Source organism: Taurulus bubalis (assembly GCF_910589615.1).
Source record: "Taurulus bubalis genome assembly, chromosome: 2".
NCBI classification, from domain to species: Eukaryota; Metazoa; Chordata; class Actinopteri; order Perciformes; family Cottidae; genus Taurulus; species Taurulus bubalis.
Genome location: NC_136590.1, coordinates 37056158 through 37073343, shown reverse-complemented (window position 1 = coordinate 37073343; position 17186 = coordinate 37056158). Strand labels below are relative to the sequence as shown.

At 42.6% G+C, this 17186-nt stretch overlaps 1 protein-coding gene across 3 annotated transcripts in view; it reads left to right on the top strand.

Annotated features, from left to right (window-relative positions):
- The window catches only part of LOC306732774 (cell adhesion molecule DSCAML1-like), a gene marked incomplete at both ends in the record, with an annotated part of 51390 nt that overhangs the window by 7727 nt on the left and 26477 nt on the right, over positions 1–17186 (top strand). For all 3 annotated transcript variants that reach the window (XM_079213934.1, XM_079213936.1, XM_079213935.1), the window contains 2 exons: positions 2075–2395; positions 4879–5025. In XM_079213934.1, coding sequence (XP_079070060.1) covers positions 2075–2395; positions 4879–5025 — 468 coding nt within the window. The remainder of the gene's footprint in view (positions 1–2074; positions 2396–4878; positions 5026–17186) is intronic.

Genomic DNA, 17186 nt, shown 5'->3' with positions numbered 1-17186 from the left:
ATGGGCTTTATGCTCAGGGGCCATTATCAGTAATCTGCAAAGGGGGGGGAGTCTGACCTGGTTTTTGCAGCCCACCACTGGACTGCCAGACACATTTTCATATACCATCTGTAACATTCCGTCCATCTTTATCAATCTCTAGTCTAGTAGGGATAGTAGCACTTCTTTGAAAGTAAGCTGGAGTTATTAACGAACCCTCCTGGATGGAAGCGATCGCTGTGTCTTCCTTCGGCTGGTTGGAGCTTAGTGACACTCAGCAGTGACACTGTTGGTGGTGATTTATTCTGTTAAGATTTTTCTGTGTACATCACACATAGCTTAAAGCTGCACTTCATCAAAGACATGGCTTAAACTAAGGCTTAATATTTTGATGATCAGATATGTTATTTGCTCTCAGTCCTTATTTCTTGTATTTGATCATTTTAGTGTAGAAGGTCAATGTCTGATGGACTTTGTGATTCTCTGGATCAATATCACAAACCGAACAGTCACTGTTCACACAGATGGTTTTCATTGTCACAACTAGGCCTATTTTGGGTATTGTGCTTCGTGTACCTGTGAAAACCTAATAACGGTGTGAACAACAACCTTCCGGCAAGATTTAATGAGTATTCAAAAATGAATTGACTAAGCTCCGAGTTCAAAACCATCATTCAGCTGATGCAGCACAATATCCGTCTTAAAGAGGGAGCTGATAATGACAAATAATGTAATTGTCAATCAAGGTATTGAACCTTCTATTTGCAGACGTTGAAGATATATGTACCTCTGTGTCTATTTAAAATTATAATTGATATATAAAAAAAGAAATTACAATCATAGGTTTCAGTGCTGGTGTTTATATCATAAATGCATACTGTGTGTTATTCATGTTGACCATTAGTAAGGATTAAGAATAAAAGCACAGAGGCCGTTTTACAAAAAACACCTTAAGGTTTTAAAAAGTAAAATGTTGCTACATTATTGAATGTCACTGATGACTATTACATAATGTAACATCAATCATTCTGTTAAATCAATCAAAATGTAATATCAATATATTCAAACATGTATATTTTACCTACTGAAAATGTGAACTTATTTTGATGTAATAACTATTGACATTGTTTGAAACATTCCACAATTTCAATACGCATTATTTAATAGGTGATAAATAAAGAAAAAATAATAGTTCCATTTTGTAAAAAAAACAGTCGTAGTTTAAACAATAACCACTTGTATGCTGAGAGGTAATTTTATCCCATTTGGATCAAAATCTTTTAGTATCTTCCAGAATGTTAAACAGACTTTCTGTGCTGAACTGAACTGGTGTGAACATGTGTGGGGTGATGTGTATTAGAGGATATCATTTAGAAGCAGCGGTGGTTAACATCCACATCTGTCTGTCAGCACTGTCCCCCACACTCTTTATCTTCTAATCTTTCCTATTATGACCCCAAATTTAAGAGACGTCCCCCACTTTCTTTCCTCTTCTCACTCTCCTTTCTCTGTTGGAGCTGTATGTGTTTAATCTGAGTGCCAATGAAGTGTGTGTGTGTGTGTGTGTGTGTGTGTGTGTGTGTGTGTGTGTGTGTGTGTGTGTGTGTGTGTGTGTGTGTGTGTGTGTGTGTGTTAAATATGTAAGGAGATTAAATAGACTTAAATCTCTGCGTCTGGCATAGAAATTCCAATCACATAACCTATCATCGAGTTCCCTTTCTCTCTGTCTTTGTTTGTGTATGTGTCCACTGTACGGAGGTAACAGGCTCCTCCTCCCTCCGATCCATCTAAATCATCACAGGCTTTAGCCCAAATCCCTGGCTTTCTGAATCACATGACTGATGTTTGCAGCTGGACATTTGACATATTTTTGTTATGATTATTTTGCAACACATTTGAAGGACATTCCCTCTCTGTCCATTTAATTGTCCATTAAAGTGATGCAGATTGCTTTAAATCAGTTGCAGTGGAATCCTGTTAGCTCCTATTTGAGTGTTTAAACGCTGTTTACAGCACATAAAAGGTGCTCATTGTTGACCTCTGACCTCCACCCCGGCCTGATATCTGATGTTGTGTTGTCTGTTTGCCCCTGCAGTACACAGTGAGGATGTGGGCTCCACCAGGCTGTACTTTGTGAATGCCTCCCTGCAGAGGGTAACCTACTCCAGCTCGGTGGGGGTGTCCCTGCCCTGTCCAGCAGGGGGCACCCCCAGTGCCATACTGCGCTGGTACCTGGCCACCGGCGATGACATCTACGACGTGCCCCACATCCGGCACGTGCACGCCAATGGCACCCTGCAACTGTACCCCTTCTCGCCCTCAGCCTACAACAGCTACATCCACGACAACGACTACTTCTGCACTGCCGAAAACCAAGCCGGCAAGATCCGCAGCCCCAACATTCGCATCAAAGCTGGTGAGTTGTAACTGCAGTCAGGAAGAAAAATTGGCTTGAGAGTAAAGCAAGAAAGACGGATTTGAAAGATTGAGATGAAACAAGGGGGGTTATGGATCAAAAGGCCAAAGTTAGACACAACATGATGAGAAACGGAGCAAAAAGGGACAGTTGTGAAAGCATAAAGTAGAGCAGATGTGATTGGCAGCTGCAAAAAGCCCTACCCACACACAGAATCACCTGCCCTAAAATAGCCCATCTCGACCTGAACACAGATTGACCTAGAACACAGTCTACAGAGAGAACATCTGCATCACATACTACACTAGGCCTCGGCCTTCGCTCACACCTATTTGACTGAGCTGGTGATGAACCACTGCACTTTATACCGACATAACCCCTTCAGCTGCATCTACAGCATGGCATCTGGAAAGATGAAATCCAAAACACAACCCCTCCAGTACTTTGAGTTAAGTAGCAACTCCAATGTGATTTTTAGATGAACCAGATCAGACGAGGAGGAAAAAGTGTCACAAGGGGTTATATCTCATGACCAGATCGTCCTCTTTGACAGTCCTTCACTTCTTAAAAAGTCAGTGCAATTAAAGGAATGCTTTTTAAAGCTTAGCAAGGTGGGAAAAGCAATTAATCACCTAGTGAAAAGCAGATACAGTTCAGTGTCAGTGACCTTATAACCATTCTTTACAGCTGCGTATATGCTAACTTAAAACAGGGATTTTATATAACTATATATCATTGTTTTATATAACTATATATCATTGTTTTATATATATCATTTGATTGTACATAATAAAAATATTTCATGCCTTTATTCGTTAAGGAAAGAGAAGAACATCATTATTTTAAGCCTTGGGTAGAATGAAGAATAAATTGATCATTAACTAGTAGATATTATAGGTAGTCTATTTTTGGACATTTTGACCGAAAGCTGCCTCCGTTGCCATCATATTCTCTTTTCTGTCCTCCTCCTCCTCCCTGCTTCCTCGTTCTTCCAACTGTCCTCTTGTGCCAGACTAAATATAGCCACAGCACACTTCTTTAATTATCTCTCATTAACAAACCTAATTGGTGCTTTCCATTGATTGGACCACGTGAGGCTGCTTTAATAAGCCAGACCTCGTCTAAAGTAAAATAGTACGTCTGGGGGGTTGGGTTTATGCAGCTCTATAACTTGCAGAGATACTTTACCAAACAGTTACATCAAACCTCCGCTGGAACAAAGCTACAGCTGGATGTTAGTTACACTGCATCTATTGTCCCCTCCCTCCCGTCATTCATTCAGGCCAGTCGGTCCCTCCCTCTTCCCTCCTGCCGTCAACATCTGTTTTCATATTCTGCCTCCCAACACCGATCTGAACTAATACTCATATTCATTCTAATACTAATACTAGCGCCAAGTTGAGGATTTGAGCCAGGGCCCTGAGCTGCATGCCAGCCGGTTGCTGCCTTCATTCCCACATGACCCAAAAGCCTGGCCTCAGGAGACGAGGGATTAGCATGAACCCAACATCCTGCAGCCAGCGGCCTCTGTCGGGCCAGCTCTGGTGCACAGGTTACGGTCAGACAGGATGCGGGTTGTGTAGAGGTTCAGTCTCGTGACCGTTGTGTTGACCTGCCATCGAACAATAATTGAATGGGGTTACAGTTGACTCGCCTTATCTACTTTATGGCTACCCGGCAATTTTCTAAACTAATTCCGTGGTGGTTTATGTCATATTGTTTCAGAGGAACTTAACTGATGTGTTTTTTTATTCTACTAATCTGTTCAAAGAAGATGCAAATGTCCGTGCGCATGTGTTTCACTCTTGCAGCAGGAATGTATGCATGCTGTCATCGTGTCTGTTACCAGGGAAGGGATTCCGCACCAGTTTCTTAGCAACCTTAGGATACGTCCTAGCTTTCGTGTGATTTTGCTAATGAGTGCCTGCTCATTCACCAGAGTGTAAAATATTGCATGAACCTGCATAAACTAAAGCAATAACCCTTCAGTTTACCTAAAAGCGTGCTTATGAAGTTGTGTGCAAAAGCAGAAGATTGGTGTATCGTGATAATGTCATGCTACAGCTAGAAAACAATTCCCATGATTATCCAGCTTAATGGCGGCTCGCAGCAGTTATGGTGAAAGGGGAGGCACAAGAGTAGGCTAGTCATTTCCAATGCATAAATGTAGCTTTCTGTGGTAATTGTTGAAAGGTTGTCTTGCTCTGGAGTGTTAATGTGTTGTTCTTGATGATCAGAAAACAAAGAGGCTCACATTGTGATGATATCGCCATCATGTCCGTCCATCTTCTGGGTTGATGATAGAAGATAATAAGTGTTGATAATATGTTTTCTTTACAATAACTCTTATGTCGAAAAAACAAATCCTGTAAACAACATTTACACCATCATGGGTCACTCAACTATTCAATGGTGGGATATCATATTGCCTTTTTAAATCTTGAGATATCAGCTGTCTCAACATGATTTGTGCGTTTTTGTAGTTTTCAGGGAGCCCTACACTGTGCGGGTGGCGGACCAGCGCTCGATGCGGGGCAACGTAGCTGTGTTCAAGTGCCTCATCCCTGCTGCCGTGCAGGAGTACGTCAGCGTCGTGTCCTGGGAGAGAGACACGGTTTCCATCGTACCAGGTAGGACATCACATGAGTGAATCCAGGTTTATTCATTTCATAGGATTTAAGTATGTCTTTATCTTTCGTGTGTGTGTGTGTGTGTGTGTGTGTGTGTGTGTGTGTGTGTGTTTGAGGACGGCTGCTGCACTGCTGGGCTGTATGTTTGACCGAACTCTTAACTCGTGTCTTCTGTCTGCTCACTGTTCTGGATCACTGATCCGGTCCTCCTCCTCCTCCTCCTCCTCCTCTTCCTCCTCCCTGCCTGCTCTCAAAATCTCCTCCCCCCCTCTCCTTCGCGTTCCTCCTCTTTTCACAGACCTATCCCTCTCTGCTATCGCTGCTTTTACATCTCATCACATACAAATGGTCCCCTAATGTCAGATCCGGCCTTTAATTGGGATTGACGCGGCATTAGACAGACTCTCTTCCAAGTCACATGACGTTTCCACAGTTTCTCCTCATCAGATCTATTCCTGTCCTCTCCCTGCTTGTCTTCCCACCATGTCCTTGAAGAACAGGGCCACAATTAGAGACATAGGATGTCAATAGGACTGTGCCCCCACATTCATCTTCATTAACCTCATTTGTGCGTGTCTGTGCAAGAGAGAGAAACGTAGTGTTCAGTCACTTTGTCTGTTTGTGAATACATTATGAGTGTTTTATTGTGTGATTATACATTGTGTGTAATGTATGTTCTGGATGTATGAATGATTATTTTTCTGCTTGTGAAAAGCTTGCAATAACAATGTAGGAGAGAGGGATGAGAGGTAGAGGAGATAAATGAACCAAAGGAAGAGAAGCAAGGAGGGTAGTAGGGCAAGAACGGCCTCAGGTCCTAGCAGATGGTGTTTTATATTATATGTATGCAAAATACACAGACACTGTGTCACACATACACATGGACCCAGGTTTCAGTAGTTAATTCTCAGAAATGTCAGTGTATTTCTTTTACTTATTTTTTCAGTTTCAGTGTTATACTGTACTTTGTAACACAGTTTTGTCTTTAGTAACATACAGAAAACGGTGACATAAAGGAACAACACATTTTGTCAAAACTGCCAAAAATGCCTGCTTTTCTTTTCATTTTGGGTGCAAGCACTCACAAAATCAGTAAAAAAATCTGTGATTATCTTTTCTACTTGTCATTACATTTGATTTTAATGCATAAAATGCAGATTTTACACACACACAAACACACACACACACACACACACACACACACACACACACACACACACACACACACACACACACACACACAGCCATTCTCTTGTAGAAAAGTTTCTGTTCGATTATTGAATGAGATTTTAAAATAACATTTTCATTGTTATTGTATTCTGATTTGCTGTTTAACTTTACAATCCAGAGGGATTCTCCATTCACCTTTTCCCTGCAGTCGCTCTTTACAATAAGAGTTCCCTTCATGTTTGATTCACAGTGACAAACATGACTTCCTATATTTCCTAAACATGAATACAGCTGATCTGGTTTGGATGTGCCAGTACTCTGTGTGTGTGTGTGTGTGTGTGTGTGTATTTATGTTTTTCCTATATATGTGGTGTAGCTGTGTGTACCGTCATGAGGCTGCTGTGGGTAATTAGGGGTATATAGGTCAGCTGATGAGCAGTGAGTGTGACGATCAGATGTTGAACATGATGAGCTGCTCACTGAACTTTCATTTCCCTACGACAGCGGCACACACAAACACAACAAGCACTCGCAATGTGGCCGTGTTCAACCTTGACCCCGTTCTCCTCGCTAATCAACACAGTGACCTCATCATCCTTACAGCCAATCAACGGCGTCACTTATCCGCAACATGACCTCTAAAACGCAACGCGTCTACAGAACAGTTCTCGATCTGAAAATTGTAAGTGCACTCTCTCATTGATGCACAGCCAACTATGCAAACATGCACACGTACACATATGGAGAATATCAATATACAGTGATATCAATATACAGGACACACATGCGGTTACATTAACATTCAGATGAGAAACATTATTGATGCTGATATCCAACTCCACAGTTAACCCTCTTTTTGAGTAACTTTAACATCATCGGTCAAACTCTTTCTCTTGGCCAGGAAAAGGACTCTCTGGATAGGTCTAATGAAGATGTGAAAATTAAAATTGATTTTGTGACTGAGAGCTCTCTACATGCGAGTGTGTGGCTGCCTGGTTGTCTGTCTGGCCCGTCACTCTTTCTTTGCCTAAGAAACAGCGGGAGCAGTTGCAGTTGATTTCGAGTGAGTAAATCCATATATGTTATGGTCGGGTACACGTGCACCTGTCTTTTTTTAATCAAAAGCTTTCATTTCATCATTTTCCATACATGCTTGTTCCTGTCCTTGTCACTATCCCAGCATGCACTGTGCAGAAGGCAGGGAAACAACCTGGACCTTTCAACGGTCGATCGTACAGCAAAGAGAGATAGACAAACAATCACACTCACGCAATTGGCTCGCATGTCTTTTATTTTGTTCAAATCCCCTTTAGCTGTTTCTCTTGGTAACACACACTCTGCCTGGTATTGTGTGGATAAAGAGGGACATTGTCTGCTGAAATCCACTGCAAACAGCAAGTCAAAGCATTCAACCGGCACCAAACTTTCTTTGAATTTCTAAAACAATGCTCCGGTGGGCTGTGATTGGCTGGTTGCATTATTGCAACACAAAAGAAATAATATATATTGGAGGTATTGATGCATTCAAGTCATCTACCTTCCGAGCCACATCTGTGCCACAGACCCGATGCTAAATCTCACGACGGTCCACCATCTGAATACAAATTAACATGACAAAAGTGACTCAACGACCCTCTGTCCTTTTAGATAAAAAATTAAAACAAGTTAATTTGAATAAGTCTACTTCATCTTGACTTACCTGTGCCTTGGCACTGAGAAATCGCTATGCGAAGACCCTGATCAGTAATGCGATCACATACCGGTCTGAAGGTTGAGTTGATGACATAACACAACGCAGCCGTGCCCTCTGAACTCCAACAGGTTCCATTTTGTCAAACACACATGTTACCCATCTGGAGCTGTGCAAGCATGTGCGTGCGTGTGTGTGTGTGTGTGTGTGTGTGTATGTGTGTGTGTGTGTGTGTGTGTGTGTGTGTGTGTGTGTGTGTGTGTGTGTCCTTGCCTGCCCCACTTTCCTGTCCAGCCAGGACAGTGATGGGGTTTAAGAGGGGAGGGGTGTAGGCAGAATGACCTATTTCCCTCTCACTTCTCCGTCCCATGCCACCCCTGTAGTTAAGCTTTGTGTGTGTGTGTGTGTGTGTGTGTGTAGGTGTGTGTGTGTGTGTGTGTGTGTGTGTGTGTGTGTGTGTGTGTGTGTGTGTGTGTGTGTGTGTGTGTGTGTGTGTGTGACCCTCTGAGACAATGGAGGCCTGCTAGTCTGAGCAGTGATCTGAAGGAGGAGAGCTGGAACGAGGACAGAGAGATGGAGGGTTTATGGACGGGAATAAAAACAACAGTGGGACACAGAGAGGGTTCAGCTTGCAGATCGAGGACGTCAGTCTAACCAGCAGAAAGCTAATGAGTGGCTCCGATGAATAGAGACTGGACCAGCAGATGGCTGTGGCCACATGGTGGTCCACAGAAGATACCCAACCATGCTCCATCTAATCCACCTGCCACACAGTTTGGCCTTGTTTATGTATTTGCACAGTAATTTGATACACATGCACGTAAAACCCAGAGCTGAAAAGCAATGACAGAAGGGCAACATTTCAATTTATGGATGAGGTTAGATCAAAACAAATGAGAAAACTCTTCTTCCACACAGCAACAGTTCACACACTCATCTTTAATACTCTGTGCACTATTTTCTTTTTCTTCCTCTGTATATTTTTTGCTCTCATCCTCTCTCCAAACTTCAAGCTCAAGCTTGAATTGTACAAGATGCAGATGTGTTTTGCATGCATATAGACCCATTGACAAACTTCCTCAGTCTTGTTAAACCCCTATGGTGTTGAAAGTAAGGTGGATTTAACCTGTGTTTAACCTATCGGTGTGTAAATGCTGAGTTATCAGGCCTTTAATTTGAACTTGGATCCTAATGGGTGTCACCGGGTTGTGAGGTCACTTACAGGCTACATTACCGATCAATCCTCTGCCCCTGGGGTCCCTGCTGGAAGTCAAGCGGCTCAACAGAGACACACACACATAACACACACACACACACACACACACACACACACACACACACACACACACACACACACACACACACACACACACACACAGGAGTTAATTGGCAACACCTGGACCTATATAACAATATATAGAAAGAAAGATTTAAAGAAAGTTAGCTACTAAGCTAAACGGATTTGCAGTGAGTTGAGTTTGAAAAGGATGAATTGATCGGTGCTCCATCTCCGCTTTTGCCTCGACGACTATATTTAGGGTTGCAACCAGCGATTATTTCGATCATCATCGATTGATCTGCTGGTTATACCCGTTAGAATTTCCCACAGCGGCAAAAAGGGACATCATCAAATTCATGTTTTTTCCAACTAACTCTCCCAAAACCCAAAGATATTCAGTTTACATGAGGTATAAACAGATATATAAAACAGAGAAAGAGACGGACTTATGGATTAAAATGTTAGTTTAAAATCACAACCATGAATAGTTCACAGCACATCATGGTTTAGTCAAAACTAGTCTATTACATGGGTTGTAAGCGGGTTTGGACCATATAAATATGTACACTGCTGATTGGGCCTTTACATATACGATATATACAGTGTATGTGCCTGTTTGTATATTTAAATATAAATATGAAATATATGATGTGACCTTGATAAGTTAACAATGGTTCAATTATTATATATATATATATATATATATATATATATATATATATATATATATATATATATATATATATATATATATATATATTACTATTCACTCATGCACATACTGTAGATTTTCCTTTGTACAGATTAATTAAAAAGTTAGTGTCATAAGGCTTTGCACAGGTGCAGCGAGGAGAGAGGTGACACAGGCAGAGGGACCACATGGAGAGCGGTGGTGTGTTAGGACACGATGTCTGTTTGTAAATCTGTGCTTTTGCACTCAGAGCAGGAATACATTAATAGATACACTTGTCTGGGACACAGCCGACTCTTGTAAACACCGGTCTGACACACACACACAATTGCTTCTGCAAAGTACAAATCTGCAAGCCTGCCCCCTACACACACACACACACACACACACACACACACACACACACACACACACACACACACACACACACACACACACACACACACCTCTCAAAAGTAACACAATAAAGCCATTCTCAGATTTTGCATGAAGCTGCCTGAATATGGAGCGCTCATTAAACATTAACTCAGGATACATTAAGGCTGCGCTGCGCTCTGCTCTGCTGTGTGACGGCTGTCCTGTTGTTGTGCTCGTGCTGCCTGGGTGCAGCAGGACGTGGTGTGACAGAGGAGGACAGGGAGCACGTGGCGTCCCCAGGGCTCATTGAACATACCCACATCGACTGTTGCCCTCTGTCCCCCCCCACCCTCAAGTCTCACACCATCCCTCCCTCGGCCCTCCCTCCTCCTCTCCTGCCTCTGTCCCACATGTCACACCGCATGGCCACAGGGGTTAGTGGGGGACAATAAAGACCAAATCATGCAGCTGATGGTGCCGCCATTATGTCCATGCACACACATGCAAACATATGGTGGTGACCCCCAAACCTAATGATGAGCAACTTCTTGCGAAATCATTTGTGTAACAAATGAAAAAACAAAGCGGTGTTCATTTTTTTACCTCTCAAATCCAGTTTCCAATGCAACTAAATGTACCAATGCACTTGTTCTGCAGATTGTTCACCTCTGTTTCTTCTTCTTTCACTTGCTCCGGATTTTTTTTGCCCCACTGTGCTGAGAGCGACTGAGAGCTGGGCAGGAACAGATGGGGTGCTGGCAGCCATCTTTTACTCAGTTAGGTTGAGTAGGCACGTGGGTGGGTGTGTGAATTAGAACAAATAAGTGTGTGTGTGTGTGTGTGTGTGTGTGTGTGTGTGTGTGTGTGTGTGTGTGTGTGTGCGTGTGTGTGCGCGTGTGTTGTCTGTGTGTGAAAGGGGTACAATAGGCATAATTATCTCTGCTTGAGAGGCCCAGTTTGTGGGGGTGAGGGGCGGGGGGGAGGGGGGGAGGTGAAGGGAACTGATGCCGTAGAGAGGCGGAGTTCAACAATGGCTCAACCACAGGCTTTGTGTGTACAGAGCAGAGGGCTGACAAGTGTCGGCTATTATTGACTATTTACACACTACTACACACGTCTGCTCCCGGACACAGAAACGTACGCACTCTAAGGCTGCTGCCGTCGCTCTCCCATGCCTTTTTTCTCTTTGTTGCTCCATCAAGCACACTGAGACACACACACACACACACACACACACACACACACACACACACACACACACACACACACACACGCATGCAGCATGAGTATGTTTATCAGTGTCAATCAGTGTAAGAGGGAGAGATGGGGAAGCCCCTGCAAGCACATCACTCTGACATGAATCTGGCCACTATCTCACTCTTCAAGCCAGGCTGTGTGAGAATATATCAACTGAGAGTGAGGGAGAGTGTGTGTGCTCGGGAAGTCTGGTGTGGATTCACACTTTTCCAATTATGTGACTTAAAAGATGATTACAGTTTGTTAAAAAACTGTGGTCTTTGCTGCTTGTGTTTTTGTTTCTGCTGGTAATTATGATGACATGGCACTTGCTGAGCTATTAGAATGCGACTATATTGCTACAACAAATTCCAATAGAATACACCTGCTAAAATAGGACTCAGTTGTAATACACCAGGGGCAAAAAAAAGTATAATTCGTTGGATTAGCTTTAATTTGCATGTAACATTGCCTTTTTTTCTTCTTTTTTTTAGGTGGCACTTTGATATTTTAGGAAAAACACTATAAAAAATAAATTGACCGTAATTTAAAGACAATATCAACAACTTAAAATGTGAGTGTATAAAGTTCTAACATGAGATAGAGAGCACATGCACTAATGCATTACAAATTGTTATTAAAGTAACATGATAATTTATCTTTTTTTTTATAGATTTCAGATCTTGCTCCTGAGTAATCACCACATTCCCATCACTGGGATTTTTCATTTTCAATATCTGAGCAGATTATTTGACCAAATATTTTCTATTTACTGGCTCTGTGAATGATAGCTGTTAATCTGCACTGCTAACCACATCCAGAGGAAAGCACGAAGGCTTGTGTCAAGGCTTAGAGTAAAAGAGGTGAAGGGTTTATGTGGCCTGGATTGGGTTAAGAAATAGGATTTTAGTAAAGAGGTTTTACCACTTTCCTCACGCTTTCTTGTACTCTTTTGTTTAGGCTGGCGGAAGAGGGATTAGTGTGAGGAGATTACAGAAGGCTCTACTAAGAAAGTGCATTTAAGGAAATGCTTCTCTATTTAGCAGCTCGTAGCAGCGGCAAGAAGTTTTGTTCAAATTTTCCTCCCTCAGTCTTCATTTCTGTGGTCCTTTCAGTAAGAAAGGCTGACATTCTTTCAAATCAAGTCATTACATTTTACATACACAAGTTTATTAATGCATAATTTAGATGAGAAAAGATAAGGTCAAAGGGAAGTAAAACTGTGAGAGTATGCCAGAATCAGATTGTCATAATTAAGACCAAAATAGATGCACTCAACATTGTGCTTTAGTCAGGTTTTCTTTTGAGTGTTAGATTTCCCACTTAAGTGACCCTGATGGAGGGATTTCAAAAAACATATTTCTATACCGTGTTTCTGTGAATGCAGCTGGTTGTCCGTGGGCCGCGAGGAGACATGATCAGGGATCAAATGGGATCCATCCAAGTGTTATGTTCCAACATGACCTCTCAATCAGACCTATTGATCCGCCTCACATTAGCTGTCCAAACACACATAAAGTCCAGATCAACACAGCGGGCCCTGATTGACGGCAGAGGGCGGGAAGGTGAAAGATGGAGCGCAGATCTGGAATGCTGCTTTGGGTTAATGTGATAGAAAAGTTTGAGGAAAAAGGTTGTGATGTTGTTGTTTTTTGGGTTATGTACAAAGTAAATAGCTTGTGTAAGCACGTCAATAATTCAACATGGTTACAGCATGGGAGTTGTTTGCGCTCTATGTTTCTCTCTTCAGTAAAACTCTGTTTAGACTTCAGTCAACAATTCAGCATGCTGTATATAAAACAGTGATAGTACAGCATTGAGCCCCAAAGAAAGCAGTCACTGCTTTCTTTGGGGCTCAATAATATAAACAACTAGGGTCAGTCTGATTGTGACGTGGAGTCTTTTCTCTCCAGAACGAGGAACCAAGCACTCTAGATGGGGTCATTTGAGTTTTTGCGTCGGCCACCGTATTTCTCAGTATGTACACTTTGCCAGGTTTATTGTGCCTACTATGAGTTTTGGGGCACTGATTAAGCTGCCAATTATTTGTTTCTATTAATCGTATGATCTGACCAGGACTTTCTGTTTGTCAGAGTCAAATTGGAAACACATTTAGGGCAATTTTGAGGTACTTTACTTTACTGTAGTAAATTCTTTTTCTGCTTCTTTACTTATATATTGTAATTTTTTCTCAGCTACTTTTATTTGACAGCTGTAGTTACCAGTTACTTTGCCAATTCAGAATACACAAATGTTCTGATAATGTTTTATTAAATTCATTATTATAGATTAAACTACCCAACTCTACATATTAAAATGAGCTCCTTCTTGACACACTTTGCATATATTTACTTAGTACAGTTTTGATTGCAGGAATTCTACTTGTAATAGAATTGTTTTACATTCCGATATTATTACCTCTACCAAAGTAAAGAATCTGAGTACTCTTTCCACTGCTGTTTGTTATTGTGCAGAACCAGTAACCAGTGGATGTGAAACACACTTTAAAACCATTTTCAAATCAGTGATAATAACTTTTTGCACAATGCTTTCCACAGGCAGGTTAAGGCCAATTCACACTTAACGCTTGGGTCTGTGTGCTGACCCGATGTGGACGTCAGCATGCAGCCCAAAATGTGTGACTCCACGGACTTTAAGCACAGCAAGCGTGCCGATTGCGTATGCTCAGTCGGATATGCAGCTGCTAGAGCTTGTTTTCTCTCGTGGCAGATTTTGTCAGAGTAAAAAAAAAAATCTGCTGACTTTACATCTTTATGCATGGCCATTGGGTTTGAACCCAGGTAAGCCGGTGCATTGAAATGGCGATGAGTGTGGGAACGATGACAAACGCTGTCAAACCTTCGGTCGCTATTTACTTATAGGGTACTTTACTTTGCTGTTGATGTGTAAAGAGTTCATTGATTTTCTTTGTTATTGAAACTAAAAACTACTACAAAATGTGCTATAACCACGTCAAATGACTTGCAGAGATACCCATGAAAACAAATATGATCATATGTAGGTCTATAAACCAATTTAAAATAAGTAGACTGACAACATACGAATAAAAGACCTGTCATTGATGTCTGATTGGTCTATCGACACACAACGTTATCCGGCGGACTCATAACTAACTCCTTTTATCACGGGCTATTTGGGGTTTTTGGGGTCATGCGTATAAACAACTTAACTGTTGCATTTGAATACTTATTTAGATGTTGATTACCATTGGCAACGGTCAAAGCTTCGCAGCATTTGGGTCAGATATTTGATACTTTGATTCAGAGTTTATTCATGAACATTTGGCTCGGATTTCAACTGTGCTTTCTGGTAAACAATGTATGTGTGTGTGTGTGACAGCAGCAGAGCTCTCTCTCTCTCTTTCTCTTTCTCTCTCTCTCTCTCTCTCTCTCTCTCTCTCTATCCATGCTGGGCAGTGACACTCCTCTGCCACCAGCACTCTAATAGGGAGGGACCAGGCCGCTCACTCAGTCCCGCTAATGCAGCTCTCTGCCCCAGGCCATGGGCTAAGCTGGAGTACATCGCATCGCACTCGCACACACAGACACACACATGATGGAAGACGCACACCATATAGCCAACTCTGTCTCTTATCTACCGCTAAATCAAAACAAGGTGGAGGAGCCGGGCGTTTGCCTTGACTGAGTGACATTTTTTTTATATAGTTACTTTTATATAGTTATTAGTGTTAAAGCCTCAGTGCACCTGCGATGAACAGCTCAATAAGAGTTAATGGGATATCCAGTGTAAGGGTCGGTGTTTTGACCACAGTGCACTTCCGTATGTGCGGTGCATCGGGATGTGTGTGTGTGTGTGTGTGTGTGTGTATGTGGTTTCTCTCTCCCGGGACTCTCATTATCACTGCTGTCCCAGATGTCACCAAGCACATGAAACACACGTCATGAATAATGGAGTCCTATTTCTACATCTCTCCCCATTTCTCTCCTATCCGCCCACCCTCTTCCCCTACATCCTTCGTTTCCTCTGATGCTTCTACTGATGCTTAATCTCCACGGCGCTCCGTCTATCTGAGATGGTCCATTTAGCTTTATGCAGCATCGTCGGCCTGTCTGGTTACGATGGGTTTATGGGGGGGAACGTGGCGTCTCTGCAGCATTGCGTTGAGTTATATCCACGCAAACAACGTCTTTTGCATACGATCAGTTTTATGTCTGTCCTCGACTGGCCATTCAGCCTCTCGATAGGCATCCCTCACCCACCCCTCCGCATCCTCCCCTCCCCCAGTGTTTACTGTTTAAAGTCACACAGGGCAAATTGGGACACAGCAGTCAAGTGAAGCGGAAGAGACGTGGTCCCATGGCAGTGGAAACTGGACTCTGCTCTGTCTGTCTGCTCTTTCTCATCCCCCTTTCTCTGCTCAACCTCCACCTTTGTCCGCACCTCACCTCTCTCCCCTCAACTTTCTAGCATCCTCTCCACCCAGGGTGAGTCGGTGCACAGCACAACACAGTGGCAAGGGGCAGGGCAGGGAGAACATGATTGAAAGATGAGGTAAGCAGTCAGAATTGGTTAGGAAAGAGGACAGCAGTTAGGATTAGACACTGAAGCGTGGCTTTTTAATGAAAACATGACAGAGCTGCGGCTCCATCTACGTCTTGCATCTCGTCGCCCTTCCATAAAAATGAACAAGCGACAGAGAAGCGGGAGGGGAAAAAGAGAATTGAATGCTGAGATTCAGATATTGCTCATGCAGTGTTAGTCTTAACTGGCAGCGTGACTCGTGCTTCGTCTGAACAGTTTGGTCGTGTTAACAAAGTCTCTTTTATGGAGAAGATGCAGCGGGGTGGGCTCCCATTGCACAATTAGTTGTTACACATCAGTTGTGCCAATAAAACCTGCTTTGAATGTGAATTGAAAGGAGTTAAGAGGGTGCCATTCATAGATGTTAAGTAAGTGTGCAGCAGAATAAAAGCCAGGAAAGTGTATATATTTAATTGGCTGACACCTGCTTCTACTCTGGCTTTTAATGTACACAGCAGAGAGAGAGGAGAGAGCAAAAGGAGGGTGGAGTGGGCTCTCGCTTTGAATACAGATGCAACACCCCTTTTTTGCATAAAGGTTTGAAAGGAAGGGAGAACACAGACGTGGACTGTTATCTCCTCCACAGTTTACCCTCCATCTTTCCTATTGCTTTTCTCCCCTACTGTCTTTTCTTCCTTTCTCCACTCGTTGCTCTCTAAATCAAGTCATTCCGCTCAACAGGGCTGATTTTCTGCTTTAACACATTCCTCCGCTGCAAAACTGGACCACTGCCATTCACTGACTCCACTGTGCTAATTTTATAACGTAGTTTGTTATTTTTCCTTCCAGCCGGGAAATATTTTGTGTCCTATTTTAAGCCTGGTAGGTGTTTCTGTGTGTGTTTGTGCCTGGCATGTCTGCATTTGTGAGCACCAAGCACGTTCCAGCACCGCAGAGAATATCTCCGGAATATACTGCGTTTTTTGTTCTTTCTTCTTCTTTCTGTGACAGTCACAAGTCTTTGATCCGGTCCTCCCCCCCTCTCTCTTCTCACCTTCTTTCAAATTCTTCTCTGCAACATGCCGCTGAGAGCAAGGGTATATGGTGGAGAAACAAAATGCGATTTTTGGGCCCACTTTTTTCTATCATGACGTTCAACTAACTTAACTTTGATGTCCATGTGCCGTATGTGTTCATTTGTGTGTGTGTGTGTGTGTGTGTGTGTGTGTGTGTGT